We start from the raw sequence: 24,380 nt of genomic DNA, 5'->3' as shown, positions 1-24,380 counted from the left end.
TGGTACAATTCTTGAAAGATTTTGCAAATCAAGACGTTGGAGAATACAGTTGTCATTTTTAGCTTATACAACTTTCACGAATGTCAAGGTAAAATGTTTGTCTGGCTAATTCAAAGGTCCATAAATCCTCAACCTTCCTGAGGATTACTTTTTGAAAGATTCCGCTTTGGACACGCGGTTGAACGCTTGGCCGGCTACTGTTTATTTCAAGATCGGCCATCCGAACAATCGGTTCACCCATAAATTCTATAATTATTTCCTTTTCCATTTTTGTATTTTAGAGAGGTCAAAGTTCTACATCAAGGAGACAGCATTAGAGATTAAATTAAATTATTTGTATTTTGTTTTAAGATAATTCTAATAAAACATGTCACGTGAAATTTTTACATTTAAATTGTCACAATGTTAAAATTGTGAAAAAACTTTAATTAAAATTTGGAATACAGTCTTCTATGTAAATTTCATTTTCTTATTAATACCGAGAAAATAATGTCTTTAAATAATGTAAATAATAATAATGTAAATAATGTTTGTTAAATTTAAGACAATGATTATTAAATTTAAAATTAACAAATTTAATCAAAATCGCGATTTCAACGTGGTGGCGACTACGTTAAATTGTTGAGCTGTTTGAGAGCGAAGAGGGGTATGTACCAAGCAAGAGAGACGGAGAGAAGCGATATCGCAGCACCCAATTAACATCTCGATTTAATAAAGCTCTCAAGCCGCCGTATGTTACCATTTCCCGTATAAAGTGTCTGCCAACTAAAAAAAGAACGACATATAGAAAGAGAAAGAGAGAACTCGCTTGTCTTCTCTGCATCCCTGGAGCCTACTCTCGTAATCGAGGAGGCCAACGCTCTTCAGCAAGTAACACTGTAACGTTTCCGGCTGAGTGAATAATAATCCCGGGAGTTCGGAACAATGACGAGCTACTTCAGTAGCAACAATGGTAACAGAGAGGCGGCATTATAAACGTCACAGGTCTATAGGCCTGATGTTATGGAATTTCTTTAGTTAAAATAAAAGCTGTTCCGCAGTGTACACGGATAATTCGCATATGTAGATATGTGTACCAACATAAATAATGTTTTTAATATATCAGGTTATATATTTACTATAAATTATATATTTTCAAAACAGTATTAAAAATTCCACATATCATTATTTTTATCTGTAGAGTATCATTTCAATAATCTTATCATTTATATTGTACCTTTAAGAAATTATACATACGGAAAGAACGGTTTTATTAAAGTATCTAAAATCTGAGAAAATCTGAAAATAACTCTTTGTTGGACATCTTAATAATTACATAGAACACTTAAACGTTGATGACAACACTGCAAAAAGCTTTAACATTATAACAATTTGTTTGAGCATCTTACTTAATTATTTTAATCATATTCAAACAAAATTATTTTTTTAATCTTATCGAATAATCTTATAATAGCTATATTTTTAGATATTTCAGCAAAACCGTTCTTTCCAGTAAAGTACAACAAAGTGTAAAGTAAAAATAAAAATGTCCATGATTTGAAACATTTCGCATACAAAAATTATAACAAAAAGTTTGTTTAGCAGTTTAAAATAATTTCTATGAAATTTTGTGAAAGTGATCGACGATTTCAATTGGTCGTACGTATATGCATATGCAGCCAATTTGTGCTTTATTAAATTTCTGACGCGAAACGCTTGACACGTGCAAATATTCGCTAAAACTTAATCGAACACGCGATGGACGTGCTTGCTTACGACGGATGTACTAAATTCAACCAACCACTTCGAATTGCCAACGGTTCCCACCGATGCAACATTGGGCAACACCTTGCCATCCTAGCCGCCCCGCGAAACACACGGCACAGTTCAAGAACGCGCGGCTCATTCCGAAGAACAATATCGAAAACAATAACACCGATCGTCTCTGATCCCGGTATACATATCGCCATATCGTATAAGTAACAGTAACAAAACGCAATTCGAGCACAATGGGGCGACGATGTAATTGCGCCCCACGATGGTGACTGGTGCTCATACAAAGGGCACTCGACTATATGTTACAATCTCGATTTCGTCGCCGATCCTCGAAGACGACAAGAGGAACAGAGCAAGAGAGAGAAAGAGAGAAGGAAAAAGTAAATCCCAGAGAGACCGCATCAATGCCGCTTAAGTGACCTCTCACGAATTGCGCTTTGCTTTGTGGGCCATTGTTGGCTTTGTTTTGAGGTAACAAAATAGAAAACGCGTTCCATACGCGACCACCATTCTAGTCAATTAGCGGCCATGTGATCCATCAAAGTGGGATATTTCTCTAAATTCTCAGCATAATTATGACTCTGGCAATCTAAATAAATTAAAAATGTTTTTATGTAACATTATTGTTCTGCTGCTTCCTATTAATTTAAATTAAGAATGTTAGTAATATTAGTCTAACGCCTCTTTACAAGAAGTAAAGAAAAAAATAAAAAAGCTGAAGGTTTTTAATTTTTTAACTAATCCTTTAGAGCTGACGACAAAATCTGTAACACAGTTACTGATTCAATCTGGGTTAAAAAAGCTATTTTATTAAAAGGCATTAGTTAATTTCAAAAAACCAAAACAATAATTTGTATAAAAAAATAATGAATACTAAATATATTTTAATAAGAATAATCCAAATTTTTGAAGATGTGACGTAAGAAAATTGAATTGTTTTTGCCATTTTTTATAAAAAACTTAATAATTAAGTGGATCCAATAGACATACTGTGTCATCTTGAAATCTTTAATTTTTGCTAGCACCGTCTCGATTCATGATCATATCATAGAGTATGAGTCCTAAGTATGAATAACTAAGGAAAGTGAAAAAATAGGCGATCTAAATCGGGCACACCCTGTGCCGTTACGAAAAGACTCGGTTTGCCCCCGATATAATTTATTCGGACAATAAGCATGCGTCTAACAGGCGCTCTACCCTCCATCGTGCCTCGGGCATCAGTGTCATCACGGTGATGAGCCCCTCAATGACAGCGACCAACATAATCTGTTCCCATCAGCCAAGTAGACATAATGGACGCATCAGCAGCGGGAAGCGACAATAGGAGCCGGATAGTATTTTACAGGAGCGCGTGGTAGTTGTGCGCCCAGAATTGTCGGGGGTGGTAAAAGGAGGGTGACTAGTGAGCGGGCCCGCGCGAGGGGGCGAGCCGTGGGGTGAGATCGTCGTCACCGTCGTTTTCTAGTGGTACGTTTAAAACGCGGATGCACGGCACGCAACGCAACGCAACGGAACGCATTCGGCCCAGACTCACGGAGCCGAGACTTCGCTTTATTAAATTCCTGACGCGAAACGCCCGGCACGTGCAAATATTCGTTCGCCGAAGTGAGACGCGCTATGCTTGCTTACGGCGCGGACGCGCTAAATTCAACCGAGCACCGGGGAACATTTCGAATTGCGAGCGCCGAGTCGCGAGAAGCCGTGCCAGAGTCGCGGGAATACTTCCAACTGCCGGATTCCCTTGTTGCCCGATGCGATCCGGTAAAACAATAGTAGAGAAATCCGTATGCACACGGTATTTCGAAGCAGTCGTTTTCAAACATTTTGTGAATATTACAAAGAATATATAAATGGAAAAAGATTTGCGAAAACATTGTCGCTACTTTTCATAGTTCATGTGTGTTGTGTGTGAACGTCTAATATTAATCTCGTAGCGAATTCAATTGTATTATATTAAACAAGTGCATACTAAAAGTTGCTATACATTAAAATTAGCAAAGTTAAATGTGTAAAAGCACATAAATATTTTAAATAATTAAATACTTAATGATATTATCACGTTATTCGATATAATGTCCGTATTAATATAAGATGTAATAATTTTCGTTGTCAAAGTTGATTCTATCATGCAACATTTAGATACTTTATATAAAACAGTCTTATATGCACACTAATTTAGTGTAGTGCATGAGTGACCAAATTCACCATTAGTCATATTACATAAATGGTTTCCGCCTACAATCTGCTCATATATGTATTATGCAAAACTAAGTATATCGAATATGCATTCGTATCTAGCACTATAATCTAGTAATTATATCAAGCAACTACTTACATAACTAAAATTATGGTATGTAAAATATATAGATATACATATATTATTTCTGCATAAACAGGTTGGATTGATTTTTAATATTCAGTATGCTAATCACGAAAGTTTATAATTAACTTGTAGACTTTAACGGAAACTTTATTAAAGCAAGATACATAATGAAATATACGAGCTATGTAATTATGATTGATCTGAAATATACTCTGAAATTCTTCGACAATTGAAAAATGAAGAGACAAGAGAAAACTTAAAAAAAATATACATTTGCATAAAAAAAGTATCAAATATTATATCCTTCCTAATTAAAAACAGATATGAAATAAATGCAATTAGCCAAATATTTCATTACTCAAACAAGATCTCGGAAAAGGTTTTTATTTGTAAAAAATAACATTAATTTTAAGACAAGAGAAACTACACATTTACAATCAATTTATAATTTTAGTAAACATTTTATTTTGTTCTCTTAATATGTAATTTTAAACATTTAAAAAACTGCATAGTGCAAAAGGATGTCAATTTTAATTGTTATCAACTAATATTTCTAAAATCAATCGAATTTTATCAGTATTTGAAAATAAAAGCCGGTAATGCGAGCTTCCATGCTTTTATTTCGCAATTTCTACCTCTCGTGAGATAGAAACATCACATGACACTATGACAGCTTTTTAGAAATATCCTTTCTCCTTGTGTTGCGACATCGGTGTTCAAAGGACCATACCCTCCCCCCCCCCCCCCACCAGTATTGGGCGCCGCGCGTTTAAGACGTTAAAAAGCACGTGTGTGTGACAGACAATTATGAGACCGGCTACGACTTAAGACCACATGAAGGATCACGCACGTCAGCCTGATACTCTGGCGAACGGGCCCCCTTTCACAATGGCTGACTTCGTAAGGCAAAAATCAGAAAGTTAGGCCCCCGATCCCGTACTACATCTCGGTTGCGAGCAGAGAGAGGGACCAGCGAGCGAGCGAGTTTCCGAGGGATGCGCAGCTGTCATGAAGAGTGCAGCGATTGGCCGCTACTATTAGTCGGCCATGCTGAATCTTTCCGGTCTGGCTTCTCCTCACAATGGTATTGAAGGCTTGGAACAGGGTCAGTAACTTGGCTAAAGATCAGGGTCGTCCAATAATATCTAACGTCGCTTTCGTACCCGCGAGCGTTTCGTTATTCATTGTTCAGCTGACAATATTGCCTGTCAACTTGGTAAAGTTGGTAGGATCAACATCGATTAGTTGTCCACAGATTTGTCTCTTAATAAATAAACTGAATTACTAAAACCGAAAAACACATTTTGTTTTTTATAATTTATATTTTTTAATTGAGCGATTCTGTGTGTTAAATACATTTCAGTACGATATGAAAATCTTTTATGCCTGGCAATATCCTTGACTGTTGCTGGTGACATGTGGAATATGCCGCGTGTGAGACGAGTGTGTCGTGGATTATAACAAACAGAAACGCGGTGTGGCTCTGTTATTGAAATAAATCCCATCATAATCATTGCTAACACTTCTGAAGGGAATCTGGAATAAGCTAGTAGTAGCGGGAGAAAATGGTCAAGAGGTGGAGAGAGAAAGACAGAGGGTTGCCGGGGACTCATCCACGATCGTCGGCCGCGTGCCGCCACCCTAAGGATTAAGCGCAATTATTGGAATCACTCCGGTAGACCACAACCCGTTTCACACGCTTCTTGTGTCCTTTTGGATTGTTATGAGAGCTTACTCCGTTAAAAAAAAAATCATATTTTTTTAATATTTCAAAAGTTATAGAAACAAATATGCCGACATTCGTATATAAAAATAATAGTTCGATTGCGATTTGCCTCTTGTATAAATTAAAATACAATTTTGAACCACAATTGCATTTTTTTGTAATTATGTTAATTCTAAAAGAATAAAAACTAAGTTATAAAAGAATACTTACGTTAGAAAAGCATATAAATTACATCGCAGAAATATTTTTACCTGACTTTTACGTTTACAATATTGATATTTCAAACTATTTGAAGACTTACATTTAATTAGTATATATTTTTTAATTCGGTAATTGAAAAAATATATTTTATTATTTAAAAAAAAGATTTTTTTATAAGAAATATATTTTGTGAGATTGTATCTTACAAATAGATAAATACAAAAAAATGAGGAAAAATAAATTAAACATTACAATATTCTAAAGAGCATAAAAATTAGTTCTTTAAAAAATATCGACCTTGCCTTTCTTACTCCTTTCATACCGTGAAGAAATAATCATAAAACTTGTATTTATGTTAAGTGAATGTGCCGTTCAGCAAGTTGCAATAAAATAGTATAATGAGGTAACGTTCTTTGTACACCGGAATTTTCAACGTATCGAATATACAAAATGTCTTCACTTACTTTTTTAAAATATTTGATTTTTAATATATTTATAATTAATTTAATTTAAAGATTTTTATCAAAATTAATTTTAAATTAAACGTATTTAAGCTATCATTTTGTATTCATACACAATGATCATTCTGATAAATTTTAACATTTTTAATACTTATACAATTTAAACAATATTAATGCCTCAACCCTATTGTTAAAAATCAAGATTTATCAAAAAATTGTAAATAATTAAAAGTGTAAAGAACTCAGAACAATTCGTATAGATTCAAATTACTTTACTTTCGAATTCAAATGGCTGACATTTCTCATAGATGAGAGAGAGAGAGAGAGAGAGAGAGAGAGAGAGAGAGAGAGAGAAAATAGACCTCCTTTTTCCTCGTATTGCTTCGAAGGAAACATGGCACACGTTAGCGCCGCCGAGCCATTGTGAAATCCGCGGACAAAAACGTATGTTTCAACTAACCAAAGTATTTATATCGTGTTAGGCTCGTAATTAGCTGCACAAAAGCTACGTAAAACACATTTCGTAATCTATATCTACGAATGAAATACTAGCCATTGTACTTTTTCCCAATCACGCTTTATGAGCTGGCTTCATATCACACGGTTATAGCAGTGTTTTTTCTTAATCACTAGCGTATTTAATATTAAGTGCTGGTTCAAATTTAAAGAAAGAAAACGGTTTCAATGAGTTTTTAGTTTTGCTTTAATTTAACATTTTACTACACACATGTTAAGATTTATTTTACCTATATATGTATGTCACATACATAAATACAGTGAACTGTCACGATGCAATATTACACATTATAATAACATTTATACAGTTTGTATAAAATTGTTTAATAGTTACTGTAGTTAAAAGTTGAAGTAAAAATATAATATATGGTTACATATTTTTACTTTAACTGTTAACTATAATCAAGAAAAGAAGATTATTGTCAATAGTAAAGTCGCGCTAACTAAAGTAGATTAGTAGAAGCATACGTTATCTTTACAATAAATACAATATAAAAATACGAAGAAAAAGCTTGATATTTTCTTTATTCTTGACATAGCAAATGTTTTGAGGATATTTCTCAAATCATTGAACGCGACTCTCGTGTTTGTGTGTTGCTTCGTCAATAAATCTCTTAATGGACGCATTCCACGTGCGCGTAAGTACACGTGGTATCACAGTCTAACCGCTCATCACCCCTTTTGGATGCGGCTTGGGTTTTTGGCTTGCTATAACTCCGATAATTATGTTACCAATGCGTCGAAGGACAAAGAGCTCTCGAGCAATGGAACGGTGGATGGCCCGCTCGCTCGCGAGAGCCAGAAGAGACATGGTTGCTTGGTAGCCCAGCTGCCGGTAATCCTCCCTTTGTAATTTGCCTCTATGACCCCCCCCCCTCTCCTTTTTCAGTGGCGTCGATTTTTTCCCTGGACCTTTCCCCGCGCGTTTTCCAACAATCTTTTAATCATCGGTGCGCCACTTTTATCATAAAACTCTAATCCATCGTGATTTTATTAAATATATAACTGCAACTGTTAATAAACTGTTAATAAACGACTAATAGTGATATAAGATAGATTACAAAATTAAATTATATAAAATCTATTATGTAAGTAAATCACAGGTTATATGTAGAACGTAATGTTCAAGACACAGTTATTCAAAATAGTTATCAAAGACTTTCTACAATGACGTAATAAAGAATAAATTATTCTTTAATACGTTCAGAAATAAAGCTATTAAAATTGTTCTCGCTATACAAAGACAAATTCTACTTATAAGCCCTAAAGTAGTGAATTGTTCCGTTCGCAAGTGCCTAAATAGTCTACGCCAATGGCGAGCGGTTGATGTCACCGTGGCTGTGCCCTCCGGATAATAGAGTCCGCGACTTTAATGGACTCGCTAATCCTCTTCCCTGTTTGTCGGCGAGGGGGCACGCATTCACGAAATGCACGGAGGTAAGAATCGTCAGTGAGGGGATAGGGCGGGATGGTGTGACTGCGGTACGTGCGCCTCTCTGGGGTGCGTGAAGTGAAGACTGCATTCGTTCGTACGGGCCACCGTCATGACGGTGGGAAGGGGGTGACGCACAAGGGGGTGATCTCTCTGGCCTGTCCTGCCGGAGTGACGACTGACGTACAGATACGCCCCTTGTGCGGAACCATCGGTGCGATGATACCCTCGAATTTCTCGGCTGAGCTATGCTATGCGTTATGAGTATATGTATGAGAACGAGCGTTCTCTAATTGCATTTGTCGAGAAATATGTTTTCGACTAATATTCATGTATTGGAACAAATGCAGTTTAAAGAAATGCGATGGTTGTCTCGATGTTTGAAAGTGGCCGGTAGATCTGAAAGGGACGATAAAGGGGTGCATAATTAAACGACAAACATACGTCTCAAAGTTGACATAAACGATGACAGTGTAATCTTAAAATCTTAAAGCACAACGGTTCGATATAATAAAACAATTTGTACGATTTTTAGCTCAAGAAAATCGAATAAAATTTATTTATACAAATGTTCTTCCTACAAATTTCGTACAATACATGTTCCCAATGTAGGATTTATAAATCGGTATAAAAAATTGAATGAGATTGTGAAATGAATGAAATGATGTGTGAGAGAGAGAGAGAAATGAAATAGAATTAAATAAATGTAAAAATATGAAATAAATCAAAAAATTAATTACACAAATTATAAAAAATAATTTTTAGCAAAAATTAATTTTTCTTTTTGTAACTAATTTAAAACTTAATTTTTTTCGATTTATTCGTCTCAATTCATTTCAACAAATTAACATAAAGATATTTATGTAATAAAATATCTCTAAATTCTTTGGAGTGGAATCTCACTCTAAAAAGTAAAAGTTGAATCAATTTTGAAGAAAAAAGTAGCTCAATTTTCAATCTTTAAGAGTGAGATTTTATTCTTCAGTATGACATTCATTCTAAAAGTTTTAGAAAGTTATGAAAAAAAATAAACAACAGTTTTTGAGTTTCAGCGAGGATTACGAATAGATTATCAATTCATCACTAGTAAAATCTGATGAATACAATGGATGAAACGATATGTAAGGAATGGTTGATGTTCTTACAAAAAGGGAACGGCGTTTTATATAGATATCGTCGCCCCGATGCCCTAATTAGGCAGATTATCCTTGTTGTCCTTTCGGTAGGTTCGCATTAGGTAGGTTTTGTTGGATCTGCACGAGCTGCTGAAGCTCCGGCGGCAGATTGTTAGAATACTGATAATTAGGCTGGGCGACTTGCTGCTGTGGCAGAGGTTGCGGTGCATAATTGCTACGGTATTGTGGATTATATTGTTGTTGAGGAGCTGCGGCGCCGGGCGGCGGACTGTATTGAGCTGGTCTTACAGGAATCTGCTTATAGGTTGGCTGCTGAGGCGCTTGACCTATTTGTATGTTCGGTCGATACTGAGATAGCTGGTTTTGCTGCAAGTACTGAGGCTCAATGGGTGTTGAAGGCGCGAGATTTGGCACCGGTTGCGGCGGAAGATGAACGATCGGATCGCGATACTGCTGCGCGGCCAATATCTGCTTGATCGCTGCCGGTGCTTGATTGTAAGCTCGGTAATTGGGGTTCTGCGCTTGTCTGCGTTCGCGAATATGGCCTGTAAAGTCCATCCCACAATTACATAAAAAACGTTATAGTTGTAACCAATTGTAGTTGTAAGAATTGACCAGTCACAGTCGAATTTGAGGCGAATATTCGACTGTGGTTAATTCTTACAACTACGTTTATGCAATAGGCATAATGCCCGTGTCGCACTACGCACTGGAGACCGAGGATTGAGAATTGAGGATTAGAATTTCAAACCAATTAGAACGAAACGGATTAAAATTAAAACTACCTGATTGATCGAATTGGTAACATGGGAATAAGACAATTGAGAACAAATGCAAATTGCTGTCGACGATAAAATTGATTTTTATTTAACGATAAAAAGAATAGAAGATCGAAAAATTAAAGCGTCCACTAAATTTGTTACTCACTGTGGAATTCCCTTCCCAGCACGGGTGCCACGACAAGGATTAAAAACTGAAAGGCAATAATATATTAAGTAGTAATGCTTTTTGTATCAAAAAAATGTCAAGGCCTAAATATTCTTTATGTAAATGTTAATAAAAGTCGGAAAAATGTATGCGATTTTGTATATATTCCAACGTAAAACAGAAAATAGAATATCTTATATTAAAATACTAAAAAATCTTTATTTGCAAGATATAAATAGGATTTCCTAGAGAGTTGACATTGATTATTCATATAAGTATCAGCGCTATTTGCATCACGAGAAATAATTAATTATTCAGATATGTAATCTAGTATAAATTCAACTAGCACGATATACTTATTCAATGAAGCTTGAATTTATAGGAAGAAATAAAATGCGACGTTTTCGAAGCGTGACGATTGCGTGCAGTAAAGTAATTCGCGGTGATTATATTATATTATATAACGACTTTTTTATTGAAAAATAAAGACGCTATTAATTTTGTAATGACTTTTTATAATGTTATGATAACAGTCTTTATAACTTTATCGTCAGTAAAATATAACACTTTGACTGTCTCTGAATGGAATAGAATTCATATAATAAAAATATAGAATTATATAACATAATGAAATTTGTAATTAATATTTTAGGATGAATGAAATGTTAAGATAAATAAAAAGAATTACAAATTTATAACCAAATTCCTTGATTTATTTTTACATCTTTAATAATTTAATATACCGAACGTCGAGATGCTTCCGCGAGAAAAGGAAAAGAGAAAACGTTAAACGCCGTTCGGGTTTTATCAATTTTTTTATACTCAAAAGTGGAGATAATACTCGGCGCTCAATGAACGATAAAGTTTTGCTTATATCTTCTCTTTTTTCTCCTTTGATTACATAGACTTAGTAATAAAACTGCAACGAAATTTTACGATCAACGCAAGATTGGAAAGCAAGAAAGCGAGCACTCGGATGTCGGCTGCTCCACAGAGCGGTTTTAATCGCACTTTCTTCTTGCGTGCATCGCACCGCGGAACTTCGCGAGGCTCTTAAGATCGTGATCGCGTAGACTTACGAAGAATCTCATGATTGCTGAACGACGATATCCGAAGGGCAACGGGACGAAACTGGACGCCACGTCGGAACGCACTTCTATATGGGGCCCAGTCGTCACAGACCGAGCCGTACCGTCGGCCACCACCAACTTTCATGATTGGACGGGTTTTAACTGATTTTTTTCGCGTGCAAATCCCCCGCCCGTTGTCACGTAACTCAACTCAACGAATGAATGTGCCTTGTGCTAGCTGGTCGCCGCTAGTTGCGCTAGGAAGTGATCGGCACATTGGCATTAGAAAAGTTAAAGCGCAGCACAGTACATACTTGTCTCTTTCGTATACAATGCCTCGTGGAATACAGAGAATTATAAGATAATTTTGCTTTAATTTCCGTTTAAAAAAAAAAGATAAAATAAAAATTAAGATAATTCGAAAATTATTATAAATTGTTGTTAAAAAATATTATTATAAGATATTACAATTAATCAAGAAAAAAATGTCACCATTTTACTATTAATAAATTAATTCTAGATTTTCAAAAGATAATATTTATATTCTCTAATAAATTTCTCATTGTACATACACAAACATATTATATATAAATAAAATAAATATTATATATAAATAAGATATTTAATATTTTTTTATGAATATTTATATAATATTTATTGAATTAATATTTATTAATGTTTTGCCTTAATGGTGTAACATTGAAGACGCCAGACAGTCGAGATAATACTTTTCGCAATAAAATTCACAGATTTAGTATGTTATTCAATTGTCAATCAATTTAATTGGTGATATTACTATAGCAGTAGTTCAGTCGTGTTGCGTTTCAAGGCCGAAAAATCATTTTGGTGCACACTTTAAATAACTACACATATGTGGTATATAAATTTACATCAAATTACCTAAGCACCTAAGACCCAATTTGACCGTTAGAGGCTTTATTTCTTATCTACTTGTTTGTTAATTTTATTTCAAATTATTTTTATATTACATTATATGTATATAAATAGATACTATACGTTTTTAAGATCATTATACAAATAATTATTCAACATTAATCAAAAAGAAAAGAAATCGTAAGATTTTGGTTTAATAAAATTTTCAAGACAAAATTAGGCTCAATCGTTTGATCTTTAGGACACATTGTCTAGTATGCAGCATTGTAACACATTAATCATGAAGGAAATTATCTATTTACAAATGACAATTATTTATTTAGAAATGACAACGATAGTAAATTCTTTCCTCCTATAATTCAGTATACTTCTCATACAAGGTTATGTAATTCTACATTACATCGTAAATTATGGCGATACCGTTACGTGAAAGTGGTTCGACCATGTCTCTTTTCCCTGTCTTTTTTTTTTGCAATCATGTCGAACTCGAATTTTACAATCGGAATTTTACATTGTCTATATCGAATCGTTGACTATGGTAAACGAATTAAGATGAAATCACACAATGCTCGATTTCTTGAATGATAGCATGCATACAATCATGCTTGCTCTGATGTATGTTAGAATTCGTTCATGCATTGAGCTGCACATGGTTTTTATATTTACTATGGGTTATTTCATAGCGTATTTCCTTGCATGCACCAATCAAAAGAAATAATTGCAAATTTCATAGTTATTTATCAAACGTCAGACTGTATGCATCAAAGCAATCATAGCAGTATATGCATGCGTGCATGCATGCGTGAATGCTTATTATTCAAGATATCGAGCATCGTGTGATTCCATCTTTAAACATTATACTGTGCATTATGCCATCGATTTTTTTTTCAAACTTGTGAAAGTTGTCCGTTTCTCTACAGTTGCAGTTCTACTTTATATACATATAGTTGCATATCAATTTCATTTATTTCTGTATTTAACTCTTTTAACGTAATTATCTTTTAACTTTTTATTATTAAGTCTCAAAAAATTGTTTTAAGGTTTAGAAGTTTTAATGTATTAATATTTATAATTCAATCTAGCAAAACTTATCGTTCGTCAATCGCCGAACGTTAAGCATCTCTATTCCCGATAAAAATTCAATCTATAGCTTTTTTTTTAGAACGTTATGATTTTTTTATTTTTACGTTAACCACTAATTATAATTATGTTTAATAATGATTACATATATTTGTAATTTTTAAAGAGATTATAAATCTTAATAATGATAATGATCTTATGGTTACATTGTAAATGCAAAGCGTTATTTTTTAATCAATCTCACATTGCTGTACTCAGAGACTCGAAGTCGCGAATATATGTCGGTTACTCGCGAACTCGACGTTCACGATGAAAACGTGGCATTCCACGTGCTCGACGAACGAAGGTGCACGTGATAGATATCTGCTTCGTAGTAAAGGATATACGTATACATTATATTCAGTCACGTAATGGTAAGCCTGCTAATGCAGGAAACGAATGTACGTATTGCTTCCGTATTCGCCACGAGTCGTAAATCGAGTGCATCGTTTAAGTGCACTGCTACAACACAATGCGTTCCACATATTAATAAGAATGATGCCACGAGAGCATAATATAGGGTAAGGTTGCCGAAATCGCATCACTTTTCAATTAAAGTGTCATAACTCAGAAATTACGAAGAATATTCTTAAATCTTTTTAAGCATTATAAACTCTTTCCTCTGCCTTATATAACTTTTTCATAATTTTCATGGTGCGATTTTAGCAACGAGGAAATTTATTGCCTAAATTGCATCGCACGAGCGCGCGTACCAATATTCCTCATTTAAAACATTATAATAATGCAAAAAATTTAAAAATTACATAAGAACAGAAAAAAATTGTATTTTATAATATATTTTTTCTAATTCTTTACACACGTAACGCTTCGTAAATTACATTCATTTCAGAATATTAATTAATATAAACGACAAATATAACGTTGTAATCTTATATATTCATTAAAGATACTGTGGACATTTTAGCAATAAATCAATATTTAAAGATTGTGTCAATATTAATTTCTATATTTACATCATATAATTTATTACAAAATAAATAGTCGAGACATGTGAGATATGATAAAAGTATATCAACTGATATTTTAATATAAGTAAAATCATAGCAAATGTTTAACAAACTTTTCAACAATATTTTGATTACATCAAATATGTGTGTGTCTATAGATATATAAATGCACATATATATATACGAATACGTATTCGTTTATGAAAATCTACATGCATTGATATAAGTATATATGTTTGTGTATATATATATATATATATTCATGTATACATCTAAATGTATATACAAATACTTATATGTATATGAACGAACGTATAATATTATATATTTGTTTATATGAATACATACATATTTAAATTTAAGTATAATACATATTACTATTGCTTCATATCAGTTATTATTCATACATTATTGTAACACAAAAAATATTTCATAAACTCAATTACATATTTACAGTAGCATTTTCCATTCTAATACGCAATTGATTAAAACGTTCCTAACTCTCAAATTTTATTTTTATTTAAATAACTTTTGTAGGAATTAATAATAGTAATTAATAATTGTAACAGAATTTTGATAAAACATCAGAATCTGTTCATTTTTTTCTGTTTAAACCTTTATCTCTTGAAATATGAATCTAAACATCTCGAATTATTACACAAGATTTATTCATAAACAGTCAAAATAAAATGTATTGTTAATAAACGCTTTAATAATAACTAAAAGTAATTTAATAATATATGTCCTTAAACTAGTTCAAAGCTATAACATGTCCAGTTTTAAGATTTTTTATTTTCTTATAATATTAATTTCAAGTTAGAGTTAGCAATAAAAATGATATACTTTAAGTGAGCAATTGGTAAATTACGTTTGGATCTAAGATTTCTTTTAACTGTATAGCTACATATTTATAGACATATATAATATGATTCTTAACTAAGTACTTATACAGTTGTAATAAATTGAAAATTCAAATAAAATATCGATTCAATTTTAATATAGTTAAATTAAATTATATCATTTATGTATGCTTAAGACACTCATTTATTACTTAAGTCAGTAAAAGTACATACGCTAAATAGATACACTAAAAAAAAGAACATTTCTTACATTGAAGAAAATTTACTAAATTTTAATAAATATTCCTTTATAAGACAGTATTAACTAAAGAGTATTAAATGTAAATACACATACATATACGTATCATTAATACAGTAAATACTAATACGATTTAATTAGAATATTTTAAATGATTATGTAATAAAAAAAATTAATTTATTGTAAGTAATTGTTTAATTAATACTATTGAAGAATATATATATTAAGATTTAATAAATTTTTCCCGGTGTAGATTTAAAATGAAATTCAAGTTGATACCATACTGATGTTATCGATTAGCGAGTCGTTGCAAATATCATAATTGAATATTTTTCAACACATATGTTGCTTACTTTGTATTTTCGTCAATGTGAATTTCTTGTTGTACGAAATACTATTGTGGAATATGTGGTTGTCCATTTAAATGAGGCACAAATACAACGTTACGAAAACGCCACCTGTTGTAACTGATAGAATGATTAAATATAATTAATTAAATACTCTTTGCATATACATGTATATACTCTTTGTATAATACTGCCCAATAAAATTTAATCTTTTTTGCAACACAAATGTAAATAGTTATTTTCGATATATTTTTGCCCGCTGCATACGAATCCGTTGACAATTTAGCTACTAGGTCACAATTTTGAGAAAAATGATATCAAAGAGATGTAAAAAAATAATGATTTTTGAAAAATTGTATGATATTATAGCACCAGTACAGAATTTTTTAAATTATATTAATGCAAAAGTATCCACTTTTAACTTTAAAAGGCATTTTGGTATTCATTTCGGTATAAACTCTGTTTTCAATTATAATTTTCAATTTGAAAATAGTTCTATTCTCATATTAACTATACATACACGTCTAAATATATACATATAGACAGGACGTATATGAAATAACGCCCACTAATCCCATGGTGCTATTTTCCTAATAAAAAACTGAGTCCTCTACTATTTTGCAATTTTTGGAATATTTTTTTTTGTTATCCAATGAGCAAAATGTCTAAAATCGACGTATAAGACAATTTTAAGATATCTTTAAGAGTTCTTTAAGAAATATCTTCGAAATATTTCACAAAGAACACTGAAAGATATCTTAAAATTATGTTATACATCATGGTTTTATCGATATATTGCCTCATACATCATTGTCTCGTATATAATTGTTTCATCAGTTATTAGAGCAGTCTATGGTAATTCTTGTGTATAGTTAGTCAAAACAACCTCTCCGATTTTTATCTACCTAAAAGTAACATTTTCAGGATCCTTTTTCTTCATTCGTATCTAGAATTTTGCATATGACAGGTTCGGTACTTTAACTTCATTACATGAATAAATTAAGCATTCCTATAATATAAACTGGATTTACTAAAGAACCACCTTAATTTTTACATATATGATTATTTTTCTCAAAATTGTGACGTTTTATAGTCAAATTTCGTCAATGGATTCATTTAGCAAGCAAAAATATATCGAAAATGATTATTCACCTTTTTGTTGCAAATTGGTGTTGGGCAGTGTAATTTACAAACATATATATACAGGATAGTCCACTTAAAGATGTTTTGTACACATTTTCAATATAATAAAATTATGAAAGAATTACGGATTATTCTAAATCACGTTTAAAAATAATGATAAATTCGGTTTATTATCTGGATCATAAGTTATTTTAATAAATAGTAATATTGTTTTAATCTGTGCTTTAATAAAAATACATAGAAATGTATTATAAAATGAATGATTAAAATCTCAACTTCTTAATAAAAGTACATTATATATTCAAGATTATTTATGTAAAATTATATTGCGATGCATGAATAAGTTGTCCAGTAAATAAACAGAATACTTATTTGTTCTATATCTTTGTAACACTAATCATTTCCCACTTCGAAAAAAACAATGTGACTAAAATATGTCCCCTTCGAAACCATTCCATTTTTTTATCTAAAATTTTTCCTATTATCAAAAGTAAGTGAAATATTCAAGATTTTTAAATTAAGTGGACTACTCTGTGTATACATTATTTTAAATAAATGTTCGTATATTATCCAAGATGAACAATGATATCAAAATGAAAAATGGATTTTAATTTATCACATGATCAATTAATCAATTTCTTCATAGTCAATTTCTCTAATGAGAAATAATATACAAAATTATAAATAATATACAAAAAAACATTTATCGACTTTTACATTTTGATTTAAACAACAGATCGTAAAACTCTTTTAATGTGTAATGTGAACACGTTTTCAAAAAAATTTGGAAATTATTCTATTGAGCATACCAATATTTTACTTTTACGAATTTACTTTTTTTTATTTGAAACACTTTTATAAGTGTAAATTTTGTTCATTATTAATAAAATTACAGCAGCTTAAATTTTGAAGTTTGTAGCGTTACAAAATTTTGTTCGGACCCAATACTAATTCAAATGTGCTAATGTGATAGAATCATTATTACTATTTTATTTCTTAACACAGGGAACTATAAATTAATTATAAGCATATACAAATTAATTAATTATAAAATTAGCAAATATGTTTAAAAGTTTAGCTTACATTTCCAGAGTCGCAAATATTAGTGCTATTATACTAGCAGTCATTACTGCTGGTAATAACCAAAATGATACCATATATGACATATAATGTTCATATCCTAAATTAGAGGAAAACAAATCATTTAATTTATAGTCGTTAGTGTGAAGTACTATATCCATTATTTCAGAGGAAATAGTTTTAATATCCTCGTTGTTTAATTTGCCACCATGTATTCCACTATATTCTGTACTATTCTCTATATCTTCAATTGTAATTTGATTGTGTAATTCTGACATACTTTTTGACATAATATCTGAAAACGTAATAAGAATTTAAAATTAATTATTTCGAATTTTATACATCAAACATTTTAAAACTAAAATATCTCTAATTATACACATACAGAATGGATTAGAAATTTGGATATAGTCGAATATCTCATAAATAAAGCATTTTTGATACTTTGATTGAAAAATGCTTCATATAAAATTTATAGGATTAACGAGGTTTAAAGGATGCATTAAAAAGAGAAACCAATTTGATATTGAGTGATGTATAAAGGAGATTTCAAGATTAATTTCAAATTATAAATTAAACATTTTAATTATATAATTAAATAATCGCTAAAGTCTGCTAAAAGTTAACGACTGCTACACAACAAATATTATACTATAACTGCATACACTATATTGTATAATTATGATTGAATACATCTATGAACATGTATTTATTTTATTTTGTAAAATTTAAATTTATTATATTAATTAATTTATTAATTATATAGTTAAATGAAAATAATTTAAGAAAGATCCGTTTATTTATATTGTAAAATATTGTCTAAAATTCGGATAAACGCTGAAATTTTCATACAGTCAAATTGTCTGAATTTTCGAATAGAGAATATTTGAACTTTTATCCATAATTGTATCAGTTTCTAAACATATTTCTTCAAATTTTTAGCTTTTATTTTCTAAATATATCTGATTTCAATGCATGAATATTCAGACATTGTTTGATTTTCTAACCAATGGTTTTAATATTTTTACTTTTGGTATCTAAAAATGTTCGGCCATTAGTAACAGAAATATTCAGACAACTTGTTCGAAATTCAGACAATGTCGGAGTATCCAGTTATTGGGATTAGAAATGTTCATACAACTGCAGGTAGAAATTCAAAGAAACGTGGCTAGAAATTGATATAACTATGGTAAAAAATTCAAACAATATTTTGTCAGAAAATTCAAACAATGTGACTAACAAAATTTCAGCTTTGTCCGAATTTTAGGTGATTTTTTACGATAAATTGATTGCTTGCAGTACCGTTTACCTACAGCTCGATTACCTACATGAATTATTATATATGCCCAAAACTCGATTGCCAACATGTACTTTTGCTAATTTTGTTTACAAATAAAAAATTACAGCTAAATTACATAAAGAATAATTCGTATTTTTAATATAGAGAGTTTATTTTAAAACACAGAAAATTGTAGTTAATAAGGAAATTTGTGTTTTAAAATAGAATTTGTGTTTTTAAAGCAGAGAATAGTACATAAAGCAATGGAGGTATAGGTAATTATACATGTAGGTAATTAATGAGATGTAGACAAACGATGCTACATTAATATGTAGACAATTTAATTCTCTCTGTAAAAAATTGCCTAAAATAATTTAATATGCCCGTTAATATTTTAGTCAGTAGCATAATTTACATACATTAAGTAGAAGTAATTTTTATAATATATGCACTAATATTCATATTATCGTTTATCATACCGTGTCTGATGACAGAAAGCCTTTTTTATTAAAAATTATCTTAAAGATACATTATTTTTTAGTTTTATACATTTATACGTAATAAAACAATTTTGGCATTTATGAATTATTGTATATATTTGTATACTTTTTTTATTACTTTTAGTTCCAAATAGATACATTTTTTATCTTTTTTAAGCAATGTATATTTTCTTACCCATGGTTAAAATTGCAAACAAAACAGTCCATAGTATTTGCGACATGATATGAAAAATATGGAATCCTCCTTTCTCAGATAACTTAATTGGACAAGTTAGGATTATTAACTTAATTTCCGTCAATGAAGCAAAATCTGAAACTAATTTTGTCCTTAGAAATTTAAAAGCAAAACACAACTTAAGCAAAACCTGAAACTAATTTTGTCCTTAGAAACTTAAACGCATAACACAACTTTTCAAAAGCCCATATTTTACACAAGAGGATAAAATAAATTTTACAGAAAATTGAAATTAATTAAAGAAAAAACATTTATTACAAAGGATGTAGAATCGGGTAAACAGAAAACAAAGTAATTAAAAAATAATATAATATCTATAATTCGGACTTAGAATATACTTAAATTGGACTAATATGAATACTCATATACCTAAAAAGCATTAAAAATTATATAATTAGATATATTATAGAAATAACAATAGCAATAAATTACAATTTCGTTGGAAGTAAAAATTATGAATTGAAATATTAAAATTTAATAATAATTTTTATTATAAAGAACAATCAGGTCGTTTTTAACACATTAAACATGAATATTTTGCAACAATTTAATAGTCAATTAATTTTTGTCGAACTTGTTTCTAATGCACTAATTATATATAATTAGTTGTATGATTATTATTAATTGTACATGGATGATTAACAATAAATTAAAATAAATTTAATTAGAAACCGAAAGCGGAACAAGCTAGCTTCAATTAAAAAACAATATTCCACCATAAAATGTTGAATAAAAAATTACATTCTCAATAAAGGTACTACTTAGGAATAAAACGTAAGATCAAAATTTAAATCAAATAATGGAACGAAATACAAGGAAAGAACCGAATCATGACAATTAACAATATAAAACAATAAATATACAGATAAATTTAAATTATGTATAAACAAAGTTTATGTAAAATCCAAATACAAAATGACATTGTTATTCGTTATTTATTCAATTTAAACTCAACACATCTAGAATATCTATCTTTTAACTAAACATATCATTTTTATTCAACTTTTCCGGATATCGGGCTTGGGTAGTAAGGCATCATTGGATAGTAATGCAATTTTAAGAAATATAATGATACTAAGTAAATATATATATCTTTATTAAAAAAAGGTATATGTAGCGAAAGAAGAATTGAAAAACTATTGGAAAAGAAAAGTACGTTATACTAAAAGTTTATAGATTAATATGTTTAATTATTATTGATGTTAACGTATCTTAAGTTAAATATAATTTTAAACTAAACGATTACTAATTCTGGCGAATTCTAATGATCTTATGTTTTATCATTTGTTTGCATGTATTATAGTCACTACGCTGGTTTTACATATAAAAAATAGCGTCAAAAAAAATTATAATACACAAAGGTATAAATAATCGTATCGTCCTGTCTACATTCTTTGAAGTGGAATCTTACTTAATTTTCAGTTTTTGAGGTGACATTATACTGTTCAGAATTATCACTCACTCTAAAAGTTTTAAATAGTACAAGTGTTAGCATCAATTTGTTATGCGTCCTGAATTTAATAAGTTTTATCAATTCCAAATCGTTTATCTTACCAAATCAGAAGTCCGGTTTTCTCTATGTCTTATGTGTGTTGTAGACAACGTGGAAATGATATCTCGTCTAGTAGAAGACGAGGACTAAACTCTTATTTCTGACAAAAGATAAATAAAGGCAGAACGGTCACACACAATGCCGAATGCCTAATAACATTTGTCATGTTTTAGTATAACGTACTTTTCTTTTTCAAATAATTTTTCAATTCTTCTTCCGCTACATACCTATATCTTTTTTTTTAACAAAGATATATATGATTAGTATCATTATATTTTTTGAAATTGCATTACCACCCAATAATGCATTACTACCTAAGCCCATCACCCGTAAAAGTTTAATAAAAATGACATGCTTAGTTAAAAGATAGATATTCCGAGTGGGTTGAGTTTAAATCGAATAAATAACGGACTATACGTTCTCAATGTAATAATATTTTATGGAATATTACTTTCCCATTAAGTTGATATTCAATTAAATATATTAATGTTAGAAAGCATTATTGAAATGATGTCACATATGAATCTGTAAAAGATTTGTTGCTGAATAACATCTATCGAATCAAGTGCTAACTTCTATCTTATAAAGCCTGCCAGTAAATGCATTTTAAAAAAATTACTCCAGACCAGATATAGAATTGGAACCTTCACTTTCTGCGGATGTCTTTATCAATTCGACTACTTGAATTAGCTAAAAATATATCAATAGATATTATTTCGCACAATAATTATTTTTATGGGCGCAAACACTTGGTACTTTTGTTTTGTCATTTTAAAGAAATAATTTTTATATTGATATCGTTCATTTTTTGGAGTAATGTACTAAGCAATGTGTTTTTGACGACGTTTTTCTACAATATATTTTTTCCTAAAGTATTAATTATAAATCATATTTGGACGAGATGCCTTCTGTTACCTATAAATCGATTGCTACATCACTTTTGCCGACTGATCGTTTGCGTACAAAAATTATTGTCTACATGCACTTTTTACAAGTAAAGATTTTAGAAACAAAAGTTACATTTGCCTACCTGTATTATCGTTTGTAGCTCGATTACCTACAAGCACTTTTTCCCACAAATATAAAATTGAAGTTAAGTTAGAAAATAATTTGTATCTGTAAATCCATAAATTTATATTTTAAAGTCTAGAATTTGTTTTAAAATAAAGAATTCATGTTTCTAAAGCAGAAAATTTGTATTTCATACAGAATTTATCTTTTTAATGCATCGAATAGTACACGTAGGCAATCGTGGTTGTAGGTAATAATACAGGTAGGCAAATGTGACGTGGGTTCTGAAATTTTTCATGTGCGCAAAAGGGCATGCAAACAAATTTTTATGCGCAAAAAAACTGTCGGCAAAAGTGGTGTAGGCAAACAATGTTGTAGAACGTAGACAATTGATGTGACCAGTATCATATAAATTACAAATACACTGTCTCGTTGCTCATGGGTTCATACTCTTGGAACAATGCGTTACCGTGTCTTTTAATACATTTTATTACATTTACTTATAGATAAAATATTAATTTTTTTACACAATATAAATTATCATAATTATAGTTAAAGTCATGAACGTTATGGCTAAATTTGCGACATATTGTTAGCTTTCTTCCTTAGATAACTTTATTGGAGGAATTGTAATTCTTTATTTCACTAATATTATTGTAATTACTTGCGATATTTGCAAATAATAACTTTCTTTATATACATAACTTGAAACAAAATTCTTTTATAAGTTTATATATCTTACATAAATGATAAAACGACAAATATAAAAAAATCGATTAAGATCTTGTACAAGTAACAATACGTATAGATTCAGAAATAGGTCAAAATACAGTAATTAATCTTTTCAAAATGGCGGAAATATACTTAACTGTTCGTAAATTATGTTCATGTCAGAATATTAATTTTTAATAAACGATAAATATAATGTTGTGATATTACATTTAATAAAGACACTGTCGATATCGTAGGAACAAATTAGTATTTTAAAGATTTCATTGATATTAATTTCTATATTTATATCATATAATCCATTAAAATAAATAGTCAGGACTTATGAGGTTGACAATAAAAATATATCAGTTGATATTTCAATAGTATATTAAATAACTTAGAAAATCGTAGCAAGTGTTTAACAATATTTCCAATAATATTTTGATTATATCGAATATGTGTATGTGTCTATAGATATATAAATGAACATATATATACGAATACGTATTCGTATATGACAATCTACATGCATTGACATAAGTATATATGTATATATATATACATATTTATGTATACATGCAAATGTATATACAAATACTTAAGTGTATATAAACGTACGTATAATATTATGTATTTGTTTATATGAATACATGCATATTTAAATTTAAGTATAATACATATTACTACTGCTTCACATCAGTTATTATTTATACATTATTATAACACAAAAAATGTTTCATAAACTCAATTACATATATACGCAGTTGATTAAAACATTTCTAACTCTCAATTTTATTTTTATTTAAATACCTTTTGTAGAAATTAATATTAGTAATTAATAATTGTAACAGAATTTTGATAAAACATCAGAATCTGTTCATTTTTTTCTGTTTAAA

The 24,380-nt window shown here is 30.2% G+C and overlaps 1 protein-coding gene across 1 annotated transcript; it reads right to left on the bottom strand.

The window, feature by feature from the left end:
- Positions 1 to 9,425: 9,425 nt before the first annotated feature.
- LOC108760234 (gamma-gliadin) lies at positions 9,426 to 11,684 on the bottom strand. The gene is made up of 3 exons (XM_018506056.1): positions 11,557 to 11,684; positions 10,478 to 10,523; positions 9,426 to 10,095 (listed from the first exon to the last, which is right to left on the bottom strand). The coding sequence occupies exons 1-3, from the start codon at positions 11,566 to 11,568 to the stop codon at positions 9,617 to 9,619; spliced, it is 537 nt and encodes a 178-aa protein (XP_018361558.1). The 5' UTR covers positions 11,569 to 11,684; the 3' UTR covers positions 9,426 to 9,616.
- Positions 11,685 to 24,380: the final 12,696 nt, after the last annotated feature.

Source organism: Trachymyrmex cornetzi, unplaced genomic scaffold (assembly GCF_001594075.2).
Source record: "Trachymyrmex cornetzi isolate Tcor2-1 unplaced genomic scaffold, Tcor1.1 scaffold223, whole genome shotgun sequence".
Classification (NCBI taxonomy): Eukaryota; Metazoa; Arthropoda; class Insecta; order Hymenoptera; family Formicidae; genus Trachymyrmex; species Trachymyrmex cornetzi.
The sequence above is the reverse complement of the archived record's forward strand: the minus strand, read 5'-3'. Positions and strand labels throughout refer to the sequence as shown.

Excerpts from the sequence above, each read along its gene's own strand:
- LOC108760234 (XM_018506056.1), bottom strand. Across the intron at positions 10,096-10,477 it reads GCTGGGAAGGGAATTCCACA|GCCATATTCGCGAACGCAGA; the intron begins GTGAGTAACAAA and ends TGGACTTTACAG.